This window comes from Artibeus jamaicensis, unplaced genomic scaffold (assembly GCF_021234435.1).
Source record: "Artibeus jamaicensis isolate MK-2021 breed Jamaican fruit bat unplaced genomic scaffold, CSHL_Jam_final contig_387, whole genome shotgun sequence".
Taxonomy (NCBI): Eukaryota; Metazoa; Chordata; class Mammalia; order Chiroptera; family Phyllostomidae; genus Artibeus; species Artibeus jamaicensis.
The window spans coordinates 16,015,936-16,042,339 of NW_026521812.1; the positions used below are offsets into that span (position 1 = coordinate 16,015,936).

The following is a 26,404-nucleotide window of genomic DNA, read 5'->3' on the forward strand; positions in this document are numbered from 1 at the left end:
AGTCCTGGCTTATCATCTTCAGTTAGTGCAGGGAGACTGTGGCTCCCGGAGCTTGAGCAACTATGGGTGCCTGAGTGAATGCCAGAGAAGCATTTTGAGAATACTGAGGCCAACCTGGACTGCTGAACTGAGGCATTTATGAAAAGCTATTCATAGTGCCTATAGTTGTACCTGGAATACACATGTGATTTCACTTTCTAAGAATCCAAAGCAAGTGTAATAAGCACAGAACAATCTCTCACATCCTTTCTAGATCTTTTCTAGGCTAATTATAAACACTAAGGAAAGTTTAAATAATAGTAGTAAACCCCAGGCTAAAGTTTCAGCCTCCTCTGTGATCAGGGTGGGGGTCAGAGCAGATGCATTTCTACCACAATTGTCAGAAGTGACAGAAAGCAATCAATCTTTGCTTCCCAATAGGATTTGATAACCTAGAAAAAACCGGAAAATTGGGATTATCTCATTCTCTCTTTATCGTATGTGCCGAGTTGCAAAACACTGGAAAAGAAAGACATGGTATCTTTCTGCTCGTCCCCCCCACCCCCGTTTTAGGCTTGGCCGTGTAGGGTTTACCGGCGCTTTCCACTCGCCCACCCTGGTCTGCACAGTGCGGCCCCCAGAGGAAGGGCTGCTCCCGAACAAAGTCCTGTTCTCCCCTTTCTGTTGCAGTTACATCCCCAGCAAGGGGAAGAAATGGATGGGTGAAAAGAGCTCCCATGTACAAAAGTCTGGACTACTTACTGTTTCAGTGTTGAAACACACAGCCCACTGAAAGGAGTGGCCTGTTGTGGAACAAACATTTTGATAAGCGTTGTCCCAGTGAATTCTTATCTGTAAGCCTTGCAGGAAGGTACATTAACATGATTTTTACAAATAAGCAATTTGAGGCTCAGGGTTATAAAATGACAGACTGAACATACAAATGGATAATGGTTACACCATTTATAAAAATAGAACGTTGATTCACAACCTATAGCAATAAACACAAGAAACGAAGCCATTACCCACAGTAACCAGCCCAGAACATCAGCCTGCGATAAATCAGATCTGTAGGAAATCTGACCTCCACTTCCAGTAACAATCCAGGAAGCCATGCAATAACACCTTTGATAACCAACCCCCAGTCTCTAGGATTTGATTAAGAACTGTCAGCTTCCTTAATTTTTGCCCCACTTCCAACTAAGGACCAACCAGAGAACACCAAGTATGCCCGTCCCCTAACCACCAACTAACAGGAGGCCCCGCTTCTCATTAATCCCACCTACAGCTTCCCCAGGCCAAAGCCTCCCACCAGGGCACAGCTGGCACCTCCCCTGTCCCCGCCATAAAGGTTTCCCACTCCTCTGCTGCTCCGGGGTCTCTCCCTCTGCCAGAATACAAGTGAGGGTGGCTGATTCCATTGCTAGAGCAAGCTCATGAACAGCCTCTGCTTGCTCTCATATGGTTCGTCTCCATTTATTCCCACAAAAACCGGCCCAGTGTCCAGTGCTTGTGTGGCAGATCTGGGTCTGGGGCCAAGTCCACACTTCTCCTGTACTAGGTGTCTGTTTTTGGAGCCTGAGCCACAAGCAGACATGGATGAGAGGCAGAGGCATGTGATTGGCCGCAGTTTATTACATTAGTTTGCATACAAAACCATGTAAACACCACAAAGTACACAGTTTAGCCTCCAAAATAACGACCTGATAGTCTGTGACATTTCAGCACCCTCAGTATTTCAACGTTTACAGTTTTCACAGAAAGTTATAATCATACAAATAAGATGATATAATACATTGTTTAGAAAAAGGATATTTTTGGTCCATATTTTCTATTAAAACAAACAAATGAACGAACAAACACTTATTTTCCTCTTTGGCAAAAGAGGTCAAGTCCCCCACAGTGAACTCACAATGCAAACGCAGATAAAAATCACTGAACATGAGGTACAGCTGAGGTCTGGGCTGATCTGCAACTGCAGACACACACTCAAGGGGAAAAGTGGTCCTACAAAATCGGTTCAGTTCCCAACCATCTCAGTAGACAAAGCTCTACTTAGATGTGGCCTCGATCACTTTTGTAAGAAGACACCTCAAATGACTTTTTTAGTGTCTCAGAGTACAATGTGCTATTTCTGAAGAAAGTCATGAAAAGGGTAGGCGTCTGGTCTCAGCCATCTGTTTAATCTGAGGTACAAAAGTATCTGACACAGTGATTCAGACTGTAATTTCTGTGCCACCTTCCACCTTCATTCAATTTGTTGGGAGAGCAGTTCTGGTTACTGTCTGGTTACTGGTTACCATTTCGAACTATTTGGCTTTGCAGATAGTTCAAAAGGGTGGATTTGCCCGTGGAAAGCCATGCAAGATCTGACAGGTCTGACGGGAGGAAGAAGCAAAGTGTGATGAAGGCCAGTTCCTCAGGGATCCAGGTCCCTCCTCGGGCAGGGCAGTGAGTCCCGGGCAGGCAGAGGCCTTCTGCTGGCGGGGCGCATGCCCCGACCGGCCGCTGCACATCCCACCGGCGCGGAGTCTGAGGAACAGGCTGTCGCTGAGGTGGCTGTGTGTGTGTTTTTAATCTATAATTGTAATTGCTAACAACCACCCTGGTGTGCTTTTCATGCTTCAAGTAATTTCATTCCTTCCAGGAGAAGAACGTTAACAATGCTTTTAGTTCTAGTTATCAAAGCAAAGGAAATGAGCCACAATAACAACAAGATTAAGTTTAAACAGACCTGCTGCTAACACAGTATCAGAGAAAATATATTTAACAAGTGAACATATTATTATATATGTTCTTGCCACCACTGTATTCTCCCACCTAACCTCTGTGCAGAACTAAATTCTGATAAAGCAAACTTAGGTTACTTTAATTCTTGTTAAATACAAGCCTGGACAGACTGCACATTTACAAGCAGCTCAATATCACAGGCGAAGAACTGAAAATGCCATCTAAAAGTTTTCATTTTTCTAGCCCAGCCAAAACCAAAAGACTCTTGCCCCAGGGGTCAGACCAAAACCGGCTGCACAACTTTGTAAACAGTATGAGAGGTGGTCTCTAGGATTCCACCGCAGGATCCTATTAAATCACACACACGTGTGCACACACGCACCCATATACACACACACACACACTTGAACCTATCTTCTTCCAGTGCCTCACACAGCCCAGCACTCAGTACCACAGCAGGTTTCTTTCACAGTGTGTTCACAAGAGAGCAGTCACGGCCGTGTGGTTGAGGGGTTTCAGGCAGTCCCTGGGGGCTGAGTAAGCATCATTCATCCGGGGCTGACAGTCAGGCTTTGCACACTCAGTGGTTCCGCAGCCGCTGGCTTTGGGCTGATCGTAGCCTGAGTCTATGAGCACGGGGCTCGGTGGCCTTTGATAGCCCTGGCTCCTGGCGCAGGTTGCGGCCAGAGCCGGGGAGAAGTCGCCAGAAGACTGGGAGTGCTTGTGTGCCGGCACACGGTAGCCGCTCTGCTCGGAGAAGGCGTGCGCCCCGGCCAGGTGCCGCTCCACGATGGGCGTGGCGTACTCGGGCTCCGGGTTGGTCAAGGGCAGCGCGTACTCGTGGCTGCCTGTGGGGAGCGGGCAGTGGTAGTGGCCACCGGCCTCGGCACCCGCCCCAGCCTTGTGGGCCCCGGTGTCCATGGGCCGGAAGGTGGAGCCCTTCCTGGTGACTGTCCCAGTGCCAATCATGTGGTAATCTGAAATCAGAAGAGCAGAAGGCACATCACTTGTGCGATACACGGGCAAACCGACAAGTCAGTTGTTTGTGGAGGAGGGTGCTCTGCTCGACCAACTCTCTGCTGAGTGTCTAATGTCCAGCAGGCGGAGAGAAAGACCGAGAAGTTAAAGGCATAGACGCCAAACACAGGGCCTCACACAGCCACGCTGCTGCGTTAGGAGCTCTTCAGGGTCACAGGGTCCTAGAGAGGCAAGTCCTAGAGACCTTTAACCCTAATCAGGTATGGGCAAAAATACTTCATGGGGCTCATAAACTGGATGTTGAAATTCCAATTTTTTTGGGGGTGGTTGGGGGGAGCTAATGAAGCAACCTGTTGATGTGGCTGGAGTGTGTGGGCCATGGCGTAGTTTAGTAGAATATAAAGATCAAAATAGTAGGTTGGGAATTAGTGATAACGATAAACCTCATATTTATTGAGTCACCTGGTGACTAGAAAGGTCACCTGGAATCTAACCGGTGACCTTTCATTTTGAGGGAGGACATTCAACCAACTGACCCACACCAGTCAGGGCAAGAAGCTTGACTCTTGATGATGGCTTATCAGGGACATCTAGGCCATTCTAACGCTGGACAGGATTTTTCATCTCCTGTCTTCTCTTCTTCAAGGACAGCAGCTATACTAACTTCATCTTCCTAGTCCCCTTTTCCTAGTGCCTTAATGAAAATGTTAGCAAAAACAGATTAATTAAGAGCTTCCAGCTTTTAGTGGTACTTCAGGGTCATTGCTTTGGCATCATTATAGCCCCTGAGCTGTGGCTGCATGGGACTTCTGAGAAATAGCTGCGTCAGTTTGTAACTGTGTACCGGACGCAGATAGAAGACTCCACACATACTGATTTGTAGGACCCCGTGCAAACAACCGCAGTGTGGTCTTATTTCTCTCCGGGTCTCCCCTCTCCCACGAGCAGCTGCCTGACACTTACCGGTCATTTCCCCTGTGATGAGGTCTAACTTCTGTGACATCTCCTTTTCATTATCATAGCTGATGGTAAACTCAGCTGACTGATGTCTGGCAAAGGGATATTTAATCTGCTTCCAACAGTCTGGAATAGAGATAACAGGGGAAAAGTAGTATCTTAGAGGTAAAACGCACCATCTCCACCGCTCCATGACGTGTTCCTCCTGAGTTTGAGGTCAAGCTGCTTTCTGCCGGCTGACCTTGTGATAAATCCACAGGCATGGAGCTTCAGGTGTGTGTGGAAGAAACGGCACGTTGAGATTGGCTGCAACCACAGCAAACACTCTCCCAACCGTGCTTTCCACTGTGCCTTTAAAACGGACCTGGTTACCTATCAGGTCCCAGGTTCTCCCTGTGTTAGACCACCTGGCTGCGATTTTCCATGGCATTTGTGACCCAGAGGAATTAACACAGCTGGCTGCTTACGCCCTGTGGAGGTGAAGTCTCAAGCTGTGTCTGAGACTCTCAACAGTCCTGCCTCACTGCTCTCTCTCCGGACTGCTGTTGATACGTTGCTTAGGCAACCTGTGTCCAGCAGAGTCTCTGATACCTGAACGTGAGTCCTGCCTAGTCCTTCTCCCACCTTTTCAGCAAAATACAATGGAAGCCTGCAGATGCTGGACAACATTAAGTTCACAGCTGGGCTTTTATAACTTCTCCCTGATGACAGGCAACGTGTTGGTCTAAACTCCAGTGGCAAAAAAAAGTAAGAAAGAAAAAGGAAAAATAAAAGTAAAATGAATGTTGATAAATGATGGGATAACACTGAACAAAAGTAAAAGTAAACTGCTCCTGACGACTCTGAATTAAAAAGATAGGATACAATATTTCCTTCCTTATAAATTTGCTGTTATAACAAAGGCTATAGAGTTTATTCTTTTAAACTATACAAGTGTGAGCCACAGACCTAACGGTGCTCTTAATCAGCAGATGCTGTCCCTTCCTCAAAGACGGAAGAAAACTGTGAACAGAGATTCCAACCGACCTGTTTTCTGAGCTGCAGAGGGTGTGTACGGATTTCCGTTCTTCTTCCTCCTATCGAGACAAAAAAGTTTTACTGAAGGGTTTCTCAATACTGGTAAGTACTGTTTATAAAATAATACTTGATACTTTCTACCTCTATCTAACTTGTAACTGCAAGTTGACATTTTGTTTTGGAAGAAGTAATGTTGCTTTTCTACATGAACATTTGAAGAGTAAACTTTCTCACTTTGTGATGTTTACATAATCAGAGAAGAAATCTAACAACGTAACGTCACATACTTTCTAAGAGCAGCAGAGACCCCCATTCCAGCGACCAGCAGGACGAGGAGGAGCACCAGTGGGGCCGTGACCATCGCGATGTTCACTCCTACGGGTGGAAGCAGGACATTTCAGCAGAAATGACCCTCAACCAGGCTTCACAATCTAAAGCTCAACACTGACTTAAAAGGCCTTCCAAGGGTTAACACATGGGGGCAAATGAACACAGGCGAGGCACTTACCGACATCGGAAAGCAAAAAGAGAGAATTCGAAATTCTGGCTAAGGTTTAGGAAAGTAAAATTTATCCTCACTTCCCCCTCCTGCTTCCAAAGGCAGTGTTTACTTAATTTTTTAAATCATTAAAAATTTTTCAGTTACAGTTGACACACAATATCATATTAATTTCAGGTGTTAAACATAGTGATTAGACATTTATATAAATAACTTATGAAGTTATCACCATACACAGTGATAGCAATACTATTGACTATTATTTTGTATGCTGTACTTTACATCCCCCTGACAGTTTTTATAACTGGCAATTTGTACACCTGTATCCCTCCCCCTTTTTCACCCACTTCCCCAAACTCCTCTCATCTGGCAACCATCAATATGTTCTCTGTGTCCGTAAGTCTGTGTCAGTTTTGTTTGTTTGCTTATTTAATTTTTAAGAGTCCATATATAAGTGAGATCATATGGTATTTGTCTTTCACTGTCTGGTATTTCACTTAGCATAATACCCTCTAGGTCCATCCATATGGTCACAGGTGGCAAGATTTCATTCGAAAAGGCAGTTCTCAATGTTCTTCAGGTATCAACATTTACTCTGAGCTTGTTGCCCGGACCATATTAGACTCCCAAGTCAGAACTGAGGGGTGGGTTTAAAGGTGTCCCACCCAGCCAGGAGCTACTCAGACAGGTGAAGAGTTTGAGCAGTGTGGCGCTCTGGCTTGCCTCAAGCAGCCAGTGCCCCTGACAGCGGCTGGGGTCAGACCTGGATGATAACAGAGGCCTGGAGACCGGCAGCTTATCAGTCTCAGAGCTTCGGAGCCGTGGACTGAAAGGAAATGCAGCCCGAGGACCTCAAGTGGCATTTCCACGCTGCTGTGCAGACCAGCAGCCTGTGTCTTCCACAGCTTTCCACTTGGAAAAAAGGGCCCTTGACAGGCACTCCAGCAGGCCCCAAGCTTGTACTCTACAACCTAAAGGAGGAATACTTCTTCTTTACCCTCCTTTATCTGTGATCCTTGGGAAGAAAATACAGAGAGACAACCAGGAGTGGAAAGGTTTATGAAAGGAAGGAAAAGGAACTTAGAAAGGAACCAAACTTACATAAATATCCCTGGTGCTAGTTATAAAAGTGGAGATTTGGGAAAATTTAACAACTTAAACATCTAACAATAGGGAAACAGTTAAGTAAATAATTGTATGTCCATATAAAAATACTATAAAGGTATTAATAATTGTGTTTTTCAACTATTTAATAACATTGAAAAGTGCTCATAATACAATGGTAAGTGAACAATACATACTACAAAATGGAATATATAGTATGCTATCATTTTGTCTCAAAATTATAAATATAACTATAATTGATTAGATATAGAGCAATTTGATTATTTTTTATGGTTTATTGTTTATGCTGTTACAGACATTCCAGTTATTTCCCCCATTGCCCCCCCTCCATCTAGCCTGCCCCCCACTTTCATAGTCAACCCCCACCCCATTATCCATACCCATGGGTCCTTCACATGTGTTCCTTGATCAATTCCTTCACCTTCTTTCCAATAGTCCCCACCTCCCCCTTCCCCTCTTACAGCTGTCTGTCTGTTCCATGTTTCTATGCCTCTGGTTCTATTTTGCTCATTAGTTTATTTTATTCTTTAGACACCTCTTATAAGTGAGATCTTATAGTATTTGTCTTTTACTGACTGGCTTATTTCACTTAGCACGATAGTCTCCAGTTCCATCACAAAAGGTAGGAATTCCTTCTTTTTTTCTGCTGTGTAGTATTCCATTGTGTTTTTTAATCCACTCATCTACTGATAGCCACTTAGGCTCTTTCTAGCTCTTGGCTATTGTAAATAGTGCTGCTGTGAACACAGGGGTGCATGACTTCTTTTGGATTGGTGTTTGGGATTCTTAGAGTATATTCCCAGCAGTGGAATCACTGCGTCAAAAGATAGTCATCTATTGATGCTGATATAGAGCATTTATATATATATTATTTATATTTTTCTAATATTTCCAAATTTTAGAAAGTTAATAGGCAAGTTATTTTATATTCTGAAAAAGTAAATGTACTTGTAATGTTCATTACTTAAATAAATTACACACATGTTTAGAATTTAAAAAGTATATAAAGGAATAGACTATAATGTCTGTCTCCTACCTCTGTTTCTCCTCCACAAAAAGCCAAATTATGTTTTCTGACATTGTTCCAGAAATACTAGAATGTATATATATATATTTACACACATATTACAGTGCTAATAGATTGTTCTGTACCTTGCTTATTTATTTAAGTTGTCAATTTATGTCAAAGAAGTTTGTAAATTACTAACATTCTTTTTCTTGTTTTTTTTTGTTTCTTTAAAAAATATTTTATTTACTTATTTCTAGAGAGAGAAAGGGAGAGAGAGAAAGAGAGAGAGAGAAACATCAATGTGTGGTTGCTTCTCACGCATCCCCCACTGGCCTGCCACCCAGGCATGTGCCCTGACTGGGCATCAAATTGGTGGCCCTTTGGTTCTCAGGCCAGTGCTCAATCCACTGAGCCACACCAGCCAGGGCTACTAACACATTCTTTTTTCATGGCCAAAGAGTATTCCATTGCATGGATGTGCTATTATTCGTCCATAAAATATTTAGTTAGTGTTTAAAGGGCAAACACTATCTTCTGTACTTACAATACTGCAATGAGTAGTTGCAGATATACACCATTTGACACATGAACAGATGCCTCTGAACCATCTGCTTCCAGCCATCCACATGACAAAAAAAAAAACTTTTGTTGAAGATACTGTGATAGTGGTTATAGTACCAGTTATACTCTTGAGGAAATCATAAAACAATAACTGCTCTACCTGTGGACATTTCTTCAAAGGGGATGAGTTTTGTGATCGTCTCATCTTCCCTTTTAGTTGAACCAACAGAATTTGAACTGGATTGGCGCCACACCAGTGAGTCATTACCTGGAAGGGAAGAGACATTGGAAAAACCACATTAGTAACAATGATTGATGAAAGGACATGACCAGAATCGAATTACTTACTGACTTTCCCTGAATCCTACTTTGTGTAATCTGGCAACCAATGAGCTCCACTTTCAAGGCTATCCTCTGGTGCCACGTCTGGGGGACGACCCGCACATATCTGGCCACAATGGGAGGGATGAAATTGTTCGTCACTGGATCGTGAAAATTAAAGTTGCCCCGAAACACCTGTGGAAACAGGTTGGCGTCACCTGAAGATTCTATTAGTTAGTTTTTAGGTCTTTATCAACCCATTCGTACCTGGTTACATGACACCAAAGCCAGGATTCTACGTCTGTTGCATTTTTTTAGGCACCCAATATCGAAGATACAAGACTTTGAAAAGAAAGCCCAAGTTATCTAGGGTGGTGCTGAAAATCTGTTTTCTGGAAACTCACTGACGAAAATACTTGGAGGCTTGCTCTCCTACGCAGCTCTTTCTTCCAGAGTCTCTCTTACCTTTTTTTCATTATTGACAATTCCTCTGTAGGTCCTCCACTTGGAGCTGTTGTGTCTGAAGTTCGTCACGAAACTCTTAACATAGAAGTTGAAATTCGGCTGCGTGGATTCTGTGGTCCTAATTCCTTGTAAGAAAAGATTATAGGTAGTTTTAAAAATACGTTACATATAGCACATATTTTAACTTCCCATTTCTATTTTTCCCCCTCATTTGAAATCTCAAATCATTTCCCAGGCCAGCTTTTCTGACCTGCATTTAGAAACCTGATCACAGGGGAGTGTGTTCACACGGAGGTACGCCACACAAAAGGTCAGCCCCCTCCTCCGCACGTTCACATTTGCAGCCCACGCCCAGGTTCCCCCACAGAGACCGCGTGGGGATTAAGATGTGGTGACTTTTTTTTTGAGGCATCTGTGCGAATCAGAAATGTAACTTCGGCTGTGTTGCTTTGCATTTCTGAAACTAACTGCACTTTGTGTCAGTACCTGTTACTTTCTTTTCCTCTCCCAAGTCGATCTCCAGCCATTCTCGCTGTTTGTGGTTCTTGCTGCTGTTCCCCCACCCTTGGTCCTGAAGTTGGGTTTGGCCAGGAGACCAATGAACTTGTTCTCCAAACCCATCGATCCACTGCCCATGAGGTTCCAAACTTAAGGGTCTGCTACAACCTAGGAGAAAAGAGCAGTAAAATGGTTCAGCTACCAAAAGAAAAATGAAAGCAAAAAAAAGTACCCCATCTCACTGAGAGTTAGTCAGTTGTTTTATTTCCCTTGTGGTAGCAAATCAAGTGTTTAATTACTGGTGTTTTAATGACTCAGATTTGCACTGGACTTATTTGCACTGCAGTATCCTGAAATTGTTGCTGCTTTTCTTTTCAATAGACCTCACTGAAGTCACATCCTTTTTAAGAGACATCTCTCTGTCCCCACTGTAGATTTTCCTTTCTAACTTAAGTTTACTGTGATTTTAAGAACGTGAAGGTGTCTTAAAGGTTTAAAATGCTGAGGTTCTTCTCACTTGACACTTCCTGTGCCCTTGAAGAGCAGGTACGTCAGGTGCTCTGAAGAACAGTAAATTGTATCTGACATTCACCCTCAGGAGCCTAACTATGCCGTGCCCAAGGCAATGTGCAGGGACCAGATAAAGACCACACTCCTCTTCCTGGGCAAAGAAGACATGCTCATAATGTTCCTCTTAAACTATTCTACTTTATGAGGAGAATATTTACACAGACTATATGCCATGATGGAGAGGATAAAAAGCCTTTATTTTATATACTCATGTTCAATAACTTCACTCAAGAAACCCACATACCCAATTGTACTATTTAAAAGATTTTCTATGTTAAAATCTAACATAAAGGAATTTAACTGAAAATAAACGTCATTTTAAGTTTTCACTGGTTTTGGCAAAAATTTGAGGGAGCTTAGATTATACAGAAAAATATTTTCTGCTTCATATTAATCTGGCTTCTGGTCTTGTGTGTTTTGAAGTCACAGTATTCTTAGTGATGTGTGACCTGAGGGAAAAACAAACAAAATCCTTTAAAATACACCATCTGAGAGATATGGAGAAATAAACTGACTCTGGAGATTTTAAAATATCAAACTCTCACGGGAAGCACGATCCTTACCGTTGGAGGTGAACAGAAACCGCCTGTCCGACAGGGAGCCACTGAAACGGTAAACAGAAACATGAGGGACAGAGTGGCCTCACGGAACTTTAATGACGGCTGCAGAGCTATAGTACGGGGCCCACAGAGCCCCCCACACCCCTGGGATGGTGACAGTGCCCCAGCGAGGCCACCGTTACCGCCTTCACCACTGGCAATTTATAGATCAAGAATATCAGGCCCATCGAAGGTAAGCGACCTTCCTATATTTGTATAGGAGACAAGTGAGCAGGACTCTGAGACCGTGCTTTTGAATCAAAATCATTGTATTGAAAAGAAATGTACAGGAATACAGTTTCAGGAACAACCTTAAATCCAGTTAATTAATATAAGATGATAGAGACAGCAAGGATCATTGCCCTGAAGATACTTCCTTTGATTCTAGAGTCACTCTAAATGTCCCACTCATTGTCAACAATCAAGGACCATTGAGTGAAATGAAAAAAACTGGTCACTCATAAAAATAGCATGTCATTTGCTAGCTGCCTTCTCTGAAGACTTCTATACCCCTTTTCTCAGGGGTCCTGCCCCAGAATGTTGCTCCGAACAGCATCAGACTGTTCTCTCTCCAGTCATACTCCCACCCAGTGTAGCAACCAGCACCAAGCCATAAACCAGCACCAGCTTCTAGATGTCAAGGTGCAGCCATCATGGAGAGAAAATTGACAGCATTTCAATGACTGGCCTGAACTGGACCTCAGCCTTGATCTTTGGGCCTCAAGAGTCCTGCTGCTGTACAGTCAGTATTAATCTCATGGGAGAACTTGCCAAATTGGCCTTATTCTGCAGTTGTGTTCTTTGGAAGAGATGAGATTCATAAGGCCTATTATGTATTTAACTTTTTAAAAATCCATCACCAAGTCAGTGGTGTAGAAATGCATAGAATAAATAGAAAATTTGGAATTCTCAAGATTAATCTTTTGGCCACAGTACTTACTATATTAGATACTAGAGGTAAACACAAAAATGTAGAAAGCACTCTATGTTCCATTATTTAACAAACTGAGAATATTATTTTAAAGGTTTAGCTCTGAGACTTCTGGTCAAGATGGCAGTATAGGCAGACATGGCTCGCCTCTTTGCACAACCACATCAAAATTACATCTAGAATATAGAACCACCATCACTCAGAACCATCAGAAATTAGGTGGAATGGAAGTCTGTCAACTATGGAATTAAAGAACCCACATCAATTCAGACTGGTAGGAGGGGCACAGACATGGAATGTGCTGGTCCCATATCCACATACCCTTTTTTATTCGGGAGCGATATCTCAGGAGGAGTAGTCCCAGCCCCACACCAGGCCCTCCAGCCCAGGGTTCCAGTTACAGGAAGATAAGCCCCCACAACTTCTGGGACCCCAAGCAGTCCCTCTTAAATAACCCACACATGAACTCATCTACTTAGACTCACTGTCTCTGAGCTCCGGCAGCAGGGTAGCAGCTTGAAAATCACCAGTGGTATACATGGAGAAACTGAGGTGTCTGGCATCGAGACAAGCAGAGGCCATTGTCCCTTTGTTAAACCCTCCCCCAACAGAGCCAGTAAGCTGGTGCCATATCTGAGACTCCATCAATCCAGCTAACACTGTTTGACTCACCTTAGAGATCCCCAGAGACTCTGCCCCACACAACTTATGGGGCAGAGTCTCTGCCCCCAGCTCCTTTTCCAAATGAATGAGTGGTCTTGGGTCATGCTTCACAACTTCCTAAATCCTATCAAACAAGCAACAGCTGGCTTCAGTGAGCCCTAGGCCCAGCACTAACAGCAGCCAGCTTGGATTCATAGCTTGGCTTTGCCTGGGTAATCTCCAAGCTCAGCACAAATGGCAACCATCTCAGATAGCTTCACAGCTTAGACAGGGTACGCTGGGAAAAACATAGGTGGGAACTGACACTGGCCTACACCACGTGGAAAACCCCAGAGCCCACACACCCAGTGGACAGCTACAGACCACATTGGAGCACCGCCACCCTGCCTCTGCATAGCTGATCCTCCATGGAGGGAGGAGGTTGGTGGTCAGTGATCACAGCCAGTCTTTGTAGCTAACTGGCCTGGGTAAATCTCTCCTATTGATCTGCCAAGGCTCAACTACAAGAGGAGGGTATATTCAGCCCACATGAAGGGCACACCTCGAGTACCCAGCATGGGTGACAGTGGAGGCTATGCCACTGGACCCTACAGGACACCAACTGCATTAGGCCATACTACCAAGACACAGAGTCAAAGCAGCTCTACCTAATACATAGAAACAAACACAGGGAGGCTGCCAAAATGAGGAGACAAAGAAATATGGACCAAATGAAAGAACAACTCAAAATTCCAGAAAAAGGGCTAAACAAGATAAGCAATCTGTCAGATGCACACTTGAAAATACTGGTTATGAGGATGCTTAAGGAACTTACTGATGATCTCAGCAGCATAAAAAAGGTCTAGTCAGAAATGAAGGACACACTAATGGAAATAAAGAACAATTAAAGAGAAACAACAGTAGAGTGGGTGAAGGTGAGAATCAGATCAATGATTTGGAACATGAGGAAGAAATAAACAACTGATCAGAACAACAAGAAGAAAAAAAAATGATGATAGTATAAGCAGCCTATGGGACAACTTAAAGAGATCCAACATTCGCACCATAGGAGTGCCAGAAGAAGAGAAAGAGAGAGAAATTGGAAATTTATTTGAAAAAATGATGAAAGGAAAATTCCCTAATTTGGTGAAGGAGATAGACATGCAAGTCCAGGAAGCACAGCGATTCCCAAACAAAATGGATGCAAAGAGACCCACTCCAAGACACATCATAATTAAAATGCCAAAGGTTGAAGATAAAGAGAGAATCTTAAAAGCAGCAAGAGAACAGTAGTTACCTACAGGGAAGTTCTCATATGACTATCAGCTGATTTCTCAAAAAAAACCCAAAAACATTACAGGCTAGAAGGGATTGGCAAGAAATATTCAAAGTCATAAAAAGCAGGGGTCTACAGCCAGTATTGCTCTACCCAGGGATACTATCATTAAGAATCAAAGGACAGCTAAAGAGCCTCTTAGATAAGAAAAAGCTAGAGAAGCTCATCATCACCAAACCATTATTATGAGATGTTAAAGGGACTTATTTAAGAAAAAGAAGATCAAAATTGTGAACAATAAAATGGGAAAAAATACATTTCCATCACCACTGAATCTAAAAACCAAACTAAGCAAACAAGAAGAACAGAGACAGAATCACGGATACAGAGAGTGTTTTGATGGTTTCCAGATGGAGGGGGTGGGGGGAATGGGTGAAGAGGTGGGGGATTAAGAAGTACAGATAGGTAGTTACAGAATAAGCAAGGAGATGTAAAGTACAGTATAGGAAGTGGAGTAGCCTAAGAACTTACATGCACGAACCATGGACATGAACAATGGTGGGGGGGGGGTGCCTGAGGGAGTGGGGTGTTACGTGGAGGGGAGCAAAGGGGAAAAATCAGGACAACTGTAATAGCATAATCAATAAAATATAAGTAAAACAAATACATTTTTATTAAGATTTATTTAGAGCCTTTCTTTGACTGAATTGTCCATTATTTCTAATGTTCCTGCACTAAGTATTTCACTTGAAATTTGGCCCAAATAAACCTGAAAAATACTGCTGCAACCCCAAGAGCCTAAACTTGTTCCCACTGCCAGGAAACACTGAAATATTTATTTTTTGTTGTTGTAGAAAAGAGAAGCTATGGTAAGAAGGATAACTCTGGAGTCAACACAGAGAAGATGTCAGGGAAGGCTCAGCGTTTAACAGCTCCTTCCTGGCTTTTTTCCACTATCAGCGGAAATATGTTTTTTTCCATTTCACTCTGTTGAACTAATTGAATACGTCCATGTAAAGAATTCTATAGGTGAGTAAGTGTCCTCTTAACAAAAAAATGCCCTAGGGAGGTTGGGGATGAGGCTTTCATACATTAGGGTGAATGAATTCAGTCAGATTCCAGGAACTGCCAGCCTTCCCAGAGGGCCCCAGAAGCTATCAAAAAGGCTCTGATGTAAACAGAAAGAAAAGCCTTCCCGGCCTGTGGTCTGAGCCCCATCCTCTGTGTGAAGTCAGCGCCTCTTCCTGATTCCATTCTGGTCTCCTCAGATCCAGGAAGAAAGCTGACCCCGGATGAACCCCAGAAGAACCCTGGATGTTTACTTTAGGGACTCCTTCTTCCTCAGCTGCAATGCTTCCTTCTGGATTTTTTCCTGAACACCAAACAATCACGTATGGGAACAGAAGTTCAATGACCGCATGTACACTGGTTCCCCCACAGCAAAACAACACAGATAAAAACAACTGCTCCCTGCAGATTTGGGAATCCTAATGACTGAAAGAGTCTGTATTAGCCTACGGTTTCCTCCTCTCGCAGTATAAAAAGTCAGTGCAAAATCACGGAGCCGGAAGGAAGAAGGAACCTTGAAAGAATTCTGGATCTTCTGTCTATTCATGCCAACACAAAAATAGGAAAATTTATTCAAATAACTGTATGGAACATGAAGCAAAATTTTCCTAATTTATCAATGCTTCAGATGTCTATATTCTTCTTTTTTTTGCATTGAAGTTTAATTTCAAATTATCCAAAGCAACTTCACATGTATTAAGCTCAATTGATATCACAGAAGTTATTGAGAATATAACATTTACTATTATTCCATAGTTTTACTAATTTTTCTTTAAAACGAAAATAAAATCCAAGTTAATCTTTTTACTATTCTACATTTACAAAAGAAGTATTCAAATGTATATAAATACAGACAAGAGGTTCCAAAACACAGATTTAAAGCCAAAGGCCCCTTTTTCATTCATTTGGAAAGTAGTAGGACCCAACAAACCGAGGCAACAGCCTGAGACCTTCCTGAAATAGCACCTGAGCATCAACAGAGAGAAAACAAAAAAATCATAAAAAGACAAAGATCCTCAAAAGTCAGGGCCAAGCTAACATTGAAAACTTTGGTGCCCAAGCAATCACTTTATGCATGACCATATATCATACATATATAAAATTTCATTTATATATAGTACATACATGCATGTATGTATACACATGCATATAAATATATATGAGGTCTGTCCAGAAGGTATCCTACCATGTAGTAATGAAAAATAGAGACATTTATTGAAGAAGATACAAGAAACATTGTACATTGGACAATGACACCTCAGGTCCCTTCAAAGTAGGCACCCAGCGACCTCACACAGTTCTCCCAGTCACCATCAGCTGTCCTATCATATTTTCCCGATTTTTATCAATGGTCTGAAATCTCTTCCCTTTCAAAGGTGATTTTAGTTTTGGGAAAAGCCAGAAATTGCAGGGTGCCAAGTTTGGGTTGTAGGGGGGCTGAGTCACCTGGACGATTTGATGTTTCACCAAAATACTCTGCATGAGACGTGACACATGAGCTGGTGTGTTGTGTTGAAGCTGCCCATAGCTGCGGCCTTCTGAATCATCCACATAGTTTCCATGAAGGAACGTTCAAGCTTAACTCAAAATATGATACAGATTCATTGCTCTACTCGCTCAGTCATTTTGAAGGTGACAGCCACACAGTACACACGCTCACTCAATGGCATCTACTGCCCCACTGACTAGTACAGTGAAGTCCTTACTGTTCACACGTGCACATTCCAGTCCACTTTCCTTGGCTGCCAGTTTCTATCGATGTCACCAAACCATTCTCATTTTATTAACAATGGCTGGATTTTTTCTGGACAGACCTCATTTTACATATAATGTTTATCTGAGTAAGGATTTTAGTTTCTAAAGGCATTTGCAAGCTTTTAGATATTACCTTTGGCATAAATTTAGAACTGCTTTGTCTATGAATGTTCAGATAGTATAAAAAAACTCTTTAGGGTCCCTTGTTGCAAAAAATCCTACCCAGAGGGGGAGGCAGATGGGAAGGCCAGGCAGGCGGAGGACACAAATACAAAGCGGTGAGCCCGCACAGCCGAGCGTGCGTGTGTGGGCCCGGTCCTTGGTGATGACTGGCTCTCGGGGGTCACACACTGCATTGCTTGCGATGCCTGGGGAAGGACTGCACTGAAACAACCTCTCCAGTTACTCCCAGCGCACCCCCAAACTCAGAACTGCCAGTAGGAGTGCTGCCTTTTCTCCTCCGCCTCCCACCAGTCACCCTGCTGGAGGGGAGCTGGGCGTGAGCACGGTGTGCTGACGGTCATCACGACTCCTCTCTGGCATCTCTTGCCAGGTCTTGACTCTACCACTATGTCCCTCTAAGCCTGGGGCCTGACTTCCATCACACTCAAGGCTTGCCTTCTTCATGAAGAGACCTAGCAAACTTCTCACTGATGGCTGTCACTGCGTCCCCTCTTCGGCTGTAAGAGTGAAATGCCTGGTCTCTGACTGCATGGTGTTTCAGCCTGCTTTGTTTCCGTGGCCTTCAAGCTAAAAGTTCCTGCTTTGCCTTGCCTATAAACAAGCTCATCCTTAGAGGAATTCTGCCCAATGATTTAAAAACACAGCCCTCCTAGTTCCCCTTCCCCTGACATAAAAAAGAAGCCTGAACTCTGTACTTTCTTAAGGTGGATTTGAAGATTATGAAGTCTCCCATCCTCTAGGTTGGCACCTTCTCAATCCATAAACCTTTGCTTATTCCAAAGTCTGAGTGTTGGCCTTCGGAAACACCGTGCTCATAGCGTTGAGCGGTAACTTGGTGAGCTTGAGCCAACATCCCCAAACCCAGAAATTAGTTTTTATCCCAAAGTTTACTTATGAGTTCATAAACTGGCTCTTTGAAACGTAAAATATATATTATTATAAAAATGATATTATCACTTGTGTTCGGAATCCCTATTTGACCCACAATATTACTAAATACATTCAAATAAAAAATGGTAGCGAGAGACAGAAATGATTGTATAATTTCCTCAAAATGACCTCAGAGTCACTGTATTTATACTAACTTGGGAACCCACCTATCCCCACGCTGTGATTTTTTACCAGATAAGATAGTCCACGATCCGTTGTGAGAACGGAACAGTCAAATATGATCATGTTCTTCCTGCACGCAAGAAGGGGCTGGGGCTGAATGGTGGGGCCAGCAGAGTGATGCGCAAGCCAGCCAGTGGGAGAAGACACAGGTCCTCACCTACTTTTTCCTGCTTTGGGATCCCGAACTGCCTACAGCCTCTGTTTTGTGCTATATCCTCAGAACCACTTTCACATGACAACCTATCAAAAAAAAACCAAAGTCGCAGTAGTGGGAAGACATTTCCAGGGGCAGACGGAGAGTGAAGGAGGGAGACAGACACAGTGGCCAGAGGAGTACTTTTCCCCCACTAGGCACCCTTCCACGGGGGGCCTCCCTCTGGACCATGCCTGTTTACGCATGTGGACATCTGGACCGCAGGCGGGCCTATATTTGATCCTTAGGGCTCCAGTTTCCATTCCAGAAGTAGAGGGAACCCCAAAGCTTTAAAGGCGAAGGCTGAAACACTTAAAGTAACTGACATACTTCTTATGAAGCTAAAAGGTCAGAGAATAACACCAAAGAGAGCAGGTGACAACATTTACAAAAGTCCTCTTTCTTCGCTTCCTGACTATTATTTACCAGTAAGAGATTGTCTCTAGAAATCTTCTGGGGGGTTCTGTAGTTCAGAACCGATTTATTTCAGTCCCATAGTCTCCCTTCAGTATCTTCAGTAATGTTGGAGATTGACCAATAAATCACTGACACTGGAAAAGCTAAGAAGGGAGACGTTTTTTGTTCTCTTCCACTGAAGCAAGTAGAGATACTCCTCTGCCTGGGACTTCAGATGGGTCCCATTTTAATTTACTTGTCAGAGTAACCAGTGAGCTTTTTTATTGCTGCATTTACCTTCCACACAGACACCATAAATTCTGCTCTAACACACATATTCTTCTCAGTTGACAAACCCTTTTTTAATCACATGTCTGCTGCTCTTTCAAAATTGTGAGCCGATGATGCCTTCGCATTACCTTCCACTCAAAACAACAGGCAAAGTACTTACTCCCTGGAAAGCACGCCATTGGCCAGGATCCCTTTGTAGCGACTTATCCCTTTGCGCTGAAGCACGCTGATCTGACCTCCCAGTTCATCTGCAATTATTCCTGCATGGGTGGCCGCTTTGCACAGTAAAGAGTTCTGAAACAAGGCAACACTGTCACTCATAGCTTACTCACGAACACCTTTAAAATAGAGTGCATGTTTTCCATTTTGTTTTAACTTGTAGTCAGGATCCCTAACTGACCCATGACATTGCTTAACTATAATTCATTTAAATAAAAAGTAAAGTGGGGGGACGAAAAAAGCATTTAGGTAGAACTGTCTCAGTGACATCAGAGGCACCATACGTATGCTGACTAACTTGGGAGCCTACCCACCAGGTAGGTAGGAAGGTAATGCATAGCAGTACCATGCCCCCAGTGAGTAACGCCCCCTGGTGGCCATGCCCTGTGTAGTTACCCCCACACCGACTCTGAACTGGCCTTGCGGCTGGTCTGGTGCTTCTGCACGAGTCACTGAGGCCACCTCTGGCCCTCAGTGTCCTGCCACAGGACTACAGCTGCAGGAGCAGTGCGAGGCAAAAGGGAGCTGAAGAATGAACCGCCCAGACTGCTGACCCACAAACTCAGCAGCAAATGAAAGGGTTGTTATTTTAAGCCACTGAGTTTTGGAGTGGCAAAAATAGATAACTGTTCAGCAGAAATAGATAAAAGATCAGTTTCTTACATTTGGTTTGCCAGATGTACACACTGAGGATCATTTGAGAAGGTGAACCTTGTACATCACAGTTTATTTCATGATTAATTTTGAGATTGAAGAAGGTATAAAAAACTAAACTAGTAATGTCAAAACACTCAAAGGCTGCTGTCTTGTGTGACAACCCAAACAGGAGCACCTGACTGGCTGAGTAGCAGGGCCCTGCGATTGAGACTGGCCTGCTGGAAAGGGGCTGGAGGGGGGACTGGAACTTTTCAAAGCGTTGCCCAGGTCCTAGGTCCCCATGAGCACAGACCTATGTGGGAGCATGATTAGACAGTCAGCCCAGGACTGAGATGCTGAGAAGCATCATTTTTAAAATAAGCTTAGCAACGCTCCACATCTCCAGGATGGCTAATGCCAAGAAGAGAAAAGCAGCTCATGAAATTGCATCTCAGTAACTGGACTTCTGAGTTCCTCCTTGTGTGAATGACAGGCTGTTCACCTTATTTCAGCAGTAAAAATTCACTTACATTTAGGTTACAATAGTAGGAGGACCAACCAGATCAATCATATTTTCTAGTTAACATGGCTGCAATAAAATTGAGAATGTTTATGATCTTGGACTTAGAGAGCTCAAATACCTAGTAGATTAGATTTTGCAAAGTGAATCATTTTGGCAAAAACTGTTGTCAGCCAAAAAACAAGGGGAAAGATTTTATGACAGAGGATGTGAGAACACTAAAACACAGATGCAGATACTACCCTTCTTGATTTTGGAAAAGAATCATAAAAATTAGAAAAAGAGGAAATCATAGTGCTCTTTAAACAAAATAGGCAGCTCGAATTTTTACTTTCCCTAACATTTCTTTTCTTAGAAAGATCTCTTATCACTGCTTTAGACGCTCAGGGCACAGCGTGGAGGAGCCAGTTGTAATGGAAAAGTCCTGGATTTAACCTCAGCCATTTAGTTCATCATCCTGGCTCTGCGCCTGGCTCCACCAGGTGTGCTCAAGTCATTTCACTGCTCGGGTTCCGCTTCCCAGTTCAGCCACACAATGGAAAGGCTGGACTGGATCATATCCGGCAGCGATTTTCAACTAGTGAGCCGCAAGAATTTTAAAACTTGCAACACCTGACTGTTTAGTCAGGGACACTGACCTCTTTTTCCTTAGAAAAGGGAAAAAATGTTTTTTTTTAATGTTTTGTCACATTAAAAAACAACAATAGCCATCTGGTGTGAATGAATCAAAACTATACCTATTTTTTGATCAGCTTGACAAAAAATACAATGCAGTTTTTGGTGTTCTACAGAATTTTAGTAAGTGCCATGAGATGAAAAAGGTTGAAAACCGCTGAGGTCTGGCATTTTTTCAAATGCTCTGTCACATCGTGATCCTGAAGGGTACCCTATGAACCCAGTATAGGGTGTGCACACCTGCTTATCTCTTTCAGCCCTGGAATGTAAGGCAAACTGGCATCTCTGACAGATAGTTGTGATAACTACATCTGGCAGTTTCAGAGGCTGGAAGTCTCACTGCTTCTTGAGACATCTGATTCCATTGTGCACTGCTCAATGATTCCTCAGATGCAGCTGAAATTGGCCTCCCTGCAACTTTCACCCACTGATCCTTGCTCTGCTATTTGAACAAAACAGAATGAATCAATTCCTTTTCCATAATTGCTTTTTAGGACAACATATGTCTTCCCTGAGACACCTGTTTCCTATCAATAGCTTCCCTGGTAACTTGTTTGATAAGTTCTGTCATCCTGCCCTACAGGATATGCTTTGGTTTTGCAAAGATGCTTCCAGAAAAAGACTTGCTACTGCTGAACACATTTCCTAAAATAAAGGAACCATAAGACGGCCTCCAAAACAATCCCCAGAACCTCTGCCTCCTGGGATTCCCCTAGTGTGTACTCCCCTTGGGTGTGGTAGGAGCTGTGGCCTTCTGCTAACTGACAGAGTATAGCAAAGGCGATGGACGCCACTCCCGTGCTAACATTACATAAGATTGTAGCCTGTCTTGCTAGGAGACTCCCTTGTTAGAGAGCTCTCCCTGGTTGGCTTTGAAGAAGCAAGTAGTGATGTGGGGGAGGCCCACAAAACAAGGAGCTGCGGGCAGCCTCTAGCAAAACCCTGGGAGAAACTGAGCTCCTCCATCTGACGTTCCATAAGTAACTGAATGCCACCAACGCCACGGTAGCTTAGAAGAAAATCTTTCCCCAGTCCAGGCTCAGATGAGACTGCAGGCCTGGCTGGCACCGTGGGTGCACCCATTAGACACTGAAGCAGAGAACTCACCTGAGCCATGGCCAAACTCCTCACCCACAGAACACGGGAGAGACCACATGTATTGTTCTAAGTTTCTACATTTGTGGTGATGTTATATAGCAATAGATATCTAATATGCCCATATTTTTAAGAAGGCACTGATCAGACTTCTTTGAAGAGATTAGTTTCCAAAATACAAATTTTCCCTCCAGAAAAATCATTCTAAAAGCAAATGGTGTAAAACCGGCAAGTGAGTCAAACAGGAAGCCCACTTTCACTGCTTGCACATCGTGTACTTAGGTCTCCTACCAGCAAACCCATTCCCCTGAGAAAGAAAGCTGTCAAGAGGAGGCAAGATAAACAACTAAGTAAGAAAAATGATGCTCTTTCTCTAATTATACACAATTCTTACGTTTCTTGCATGGTACAGGAAATAATCAAGACAAACTTTCTTTTGCTCAAGGGGAACTATACTTTTCTTATTTCCATTAGTTAATTTCCTGAAGTCATTTAGGAATAGCCTATTCCAAGTATATCTTCAAACTGAGGTAGCATAAACCATTTTAAGGTTCAAATAATTTATAGGCCAAATGAATATCCTGTGTCAATCTTGTAAATAAAGACAACACATGAAAAAGGAAATAAAGTCCAAAATAACAAAGGCCACTGCTTCCAGAATCAGGATGTGCTAAAAGCAAAAACTAAAGCCAGGTTTTTTCCACGCTGCTGGAGATGAATTACCAAACTTCTGGAACATGTATGTTTTCCCAGTGCTTGCAGACACATGCCAATAACTCTTAGAAAAAAGTGCCATCACATTTCTAATAATTCAAGCAAATTCCTGTAAACCTAATTATTTTAAACAGCAATGTAACATTTTAAAAATCAGATCTTAGACTTCCAGGACAGTAATCTGTAAATAGTAAGAAATGAAAGATTGTATATCTGGAGACAAGCCATGTTTTACAAAAATGACATTTTGTGAATTTATTTTCCTTTGAGAAAAATGTATACAACCCAGAAAATCTCATTAGACATAAAAATTGGGGCGCAAAGAGGGAGGGGAATAACTAAGAACAGGGCAGAAGGCTCCTTTGGTCCCAGACACAATGTCACTATTCTGTGATGTGCATGTTCATGCCCTTGGCTATTATTACATGAACCAAATGGAGCGTTAAAATAAAGAAATGGACCATAACAAAAAGATGGTCTCTTATCATAACTGGATAGAATTCTATTCTCAGGGGTTAAAAAGAGTTTTTTCATTTTACCATTTCATTTACAGTATGTTTAATGGGAAATGCTAAAAATAGAAATGAATGCATGAATAACCTTGGTTTTTATACTTAATTTATTTCATTCATTCTTAGAAAAGAGAGAACTGTGTAACAACTAACCACAGAGTTCTACATCTCACTGGGCTTCACTCCGTAGTGAACTCAAGCAGAGCAACAGCGCTCACTCTTTTTAGTTCCCTCCCTGACATCAAATTACCCTCGATCACTTACATCTCTATAGCCATCCACCACGTTCCCAAAAACGTCTCCTGCTATGTCTCTACAACCAGCTGGGCAGAATTTGCTAAAAAAAAAAAAAAGAAAAGAAAAGAAAAAAGAAAAAGAAAGAAAGAATTTATATTTTATTAAATGATACTTCAATTTAAAAGTATACTTAAAACCATTTTCTCTCCTGCACAGAAAACTTTGATGACAAACCAGAAACCCAATTTATGAAAACACAGATTAATCTAAAATGTTACTCTTAAAGCAAGTTTTACACAATAATTTCTGTATTTGTTTTATATAAGGATTTGTTATAAACCCTTTTAAATGATGAGCTTCCCTGATGCACCTTAATTGATCCTAACATGTCCAAAAAATAATTTTAAGTAAAGAAAAGCAAAATTTCTAAACACTATACTTAGCAGGATCTTGTTTATATAAAAAGATATATTTAAAACGTGTAAAACAACTTATGTCTTCTACAAACTAAAAGAAGACAAGAAATTAATTAGATCTCTGGATCCTCATGGGATTTTGAGAAACTTCCCCTTTCTGTGGTATTTAACTCTGTAATGCCTGGTTCACTCTACTAGCACAATCCAATAGAGACAGACTGAAAACCACATATGTAAATCTAAATATTCTAGTAACCACATTTTAAAAAGTAGAAAGAGCCTTAGCTGGTGTGGCCCAGTGGATTAAGCACCAGCCTGACCACCACCAAAGGGTGGCTGGTTTGATTCCCAGTCAGGGCACGCACCCGGGTTGCTGGTCAGGTCAGGTCTCCAGTAGGGGGCGTGCCAGAGGCAACCACAGATTTGATGTTTCTCTCCCTTTTTTTCTCATTCCCTTCCCCTCTGTCTAAAATAAATTTCTTCCTGGATAATGTGGCTCAGCGGATGGAGCCCCAGCTTGAGAACCAAAGGGTCGCTGGTTCAATTCCCAATCAGGGCACATGCCTGGGTTGTAGGTCCCCAGTGGGGGGCACACGAGAGGCAACCACACATTTGATATTTCTCTGCCTCTCATCCTCCCTCCCTTCCCCCTCTAAAAAATAAATAAATAAATAAAATATTTTTAAAAGTAGAAACAAAAAACTAATATTAATAATATATTCTATTTAACCTAATATATTCAAGTTTTATCATTTTCACATGTGATGAATAGGAAATATCATCAGTGAAGTATATTTAGCCTTTTTTTTTGGTACTAAGTCTTAAAAATCTGCTGTACATTTTATACTTAGAGCACATCTCAGTTTGAACTGGGTACAGTTCAGGTGTTTGATAACTACACATGGCTAATATTGGACAGTGATGGTCTGCACTAGTTATGAATTACTTCTGTGATCAGAAAAAAAGGTGCATGTACTTTTTAGATTAACTGAAGTACATCTGACAAAACTGTGACACATTTAAAGTATTCATCATGATAATTTATGTCAGCCATCTAAATAACACATCCACCATCTCACATATTTTTATTTATAAATACATGTATTTTAATACATAATACATAATGTGTATGTATTGAGAACATTTAGGTCAATTCTTCTAGCAAATTTCCACCACACAGTGCATTGGTATCAGCTCTAGTCATCCTGTTACACTTAGATCCTCAGAGCTCGTTCTTCTTGAAGCTGGAAGTTTGTACCCTTTTACCAACCTCTCCCTACTTCCTCTACATCCCAGCCCTTAGCAACAACTTTTCCACAAGTCTGACCAAAAAGGGTGTATTTTAAAATTAGGATACCATGGAGTTGACAGTTATTTTTAAAGAAACTGTCCAGAAACATTTCATGGCATACGGTGTGGTGTAGGGGCCAGGGCAGGGTGACCCGTGCCCTGGTACGACCTAGCTAGTTGTTGGCCCTGAATAGGCACATAATCCCCCTTAAATTCAGTTTCCTCATCTGGAGTTCATCCAAGAGGCTACATATCAACAGGCTGTGAATGACAACTATACAGCTGTGAAAAACAAGCAAAAAGAAAGTCAAAATGCTGTAAGAACAATGACAACTTTGAAGATGAAGGCCAAGTGCTGTTTCTATACACACCACAGTGCAACAGTGTTTAGTTGGTTTGTTTAAAAAGAATCTACCAGCCCAAACATATTCCAAAATAGTTGTTTTGACTTCATTTCCTCTCAGTTCCCTCCTGCTGACTTAGCAAATTAGATGAGTAACAACATCTAATGACCAAAACTACCCAAATAAATAACTCACAGTTCTTTTTCCCACTGACCTAATGGAGTCCAGGACTGAACAATAATCAAGGAATTAAGAGATGAAAACAACAGGGAATCCTGCTATGGGTTTACCATTCCTTATCCTAACCCGTAGAGCCTGATGTATTTCAGAATTCAGACTTTTTTGGTCACATTATTTGGTGGCAATACACAATCAGGTATTGCCACCGAATGAGTTGTAAAAGTGCTTTGACTTCCCAGGCTTTCTGCCTTTCACAGTTGTAAGTGAGCGACTACAAACCTGTGTTAGTCATCCTACCTCATCTTTCCCTAAACACTGCAGAACGCCTGGGCCACAGTTTAAATCCACGATTTTCAATCTTTTCATCTCATGACACACACAAACTAATCACTAAACCTCTGCGGCACATC

General features: G+C 42.4%; 1 protein-coding gene across 1 annotated transcript in view; it reads right to left on the reverse strand.

Moving 5' to 3' along the window:
• Positions 1–927: 927 nt before the first annotated feature.
• Positions 928–26,404, reverse strand: part of DCBLD1 (discoidin, CUB and LCCL domain containing 1) — a 63,055-nt gene continuing 37,578 nt past the window's right edge. Inside the window, exons 5-15 of the mRNA XM_037158081.2 lie at positions 23,792–23,864; positions 19,317–19,450; positions 11,273–11,313; positions 10,128–10,307; positions 9,642–9,766; positions 9,224–9,371; positions 9,016–9,123; positions 5,949–6,036; positions 5,671–5,720; positions 4,651–4,770; positions 928–3,686 (exon numbers count right to left, since the gene is read on the reverse strand). Of these exons, the coding sequence (XP_037013976.2) occupies positions 3,187–3,686; positions 4,651–4,770; positions 5,671–5,720; positions 5,949–6,036; positions 9,016–9,123; positions 9,224–9,371; positions 9,642–9,766; positions 10,128–10,307; positions 11,273–11,313; positions 19,317–19,450; positions 23,792–23,864 (1,567 nt within the window). The 3' untranslated portion in view covers positions 928–3,186. The remainder of the gene's footprint in view (positions 3,687–4,650; positions 4,771–5,670; positions 5,721–5,948; positions 6,037–9,015; positions 9,124–9,223; positions 9,372–9,641; positions 9,767–10,127; positions 10,308–11,272; positions 11,314–19,316; positions 19,451–23,791; positions 23,865–26,404) is intronic.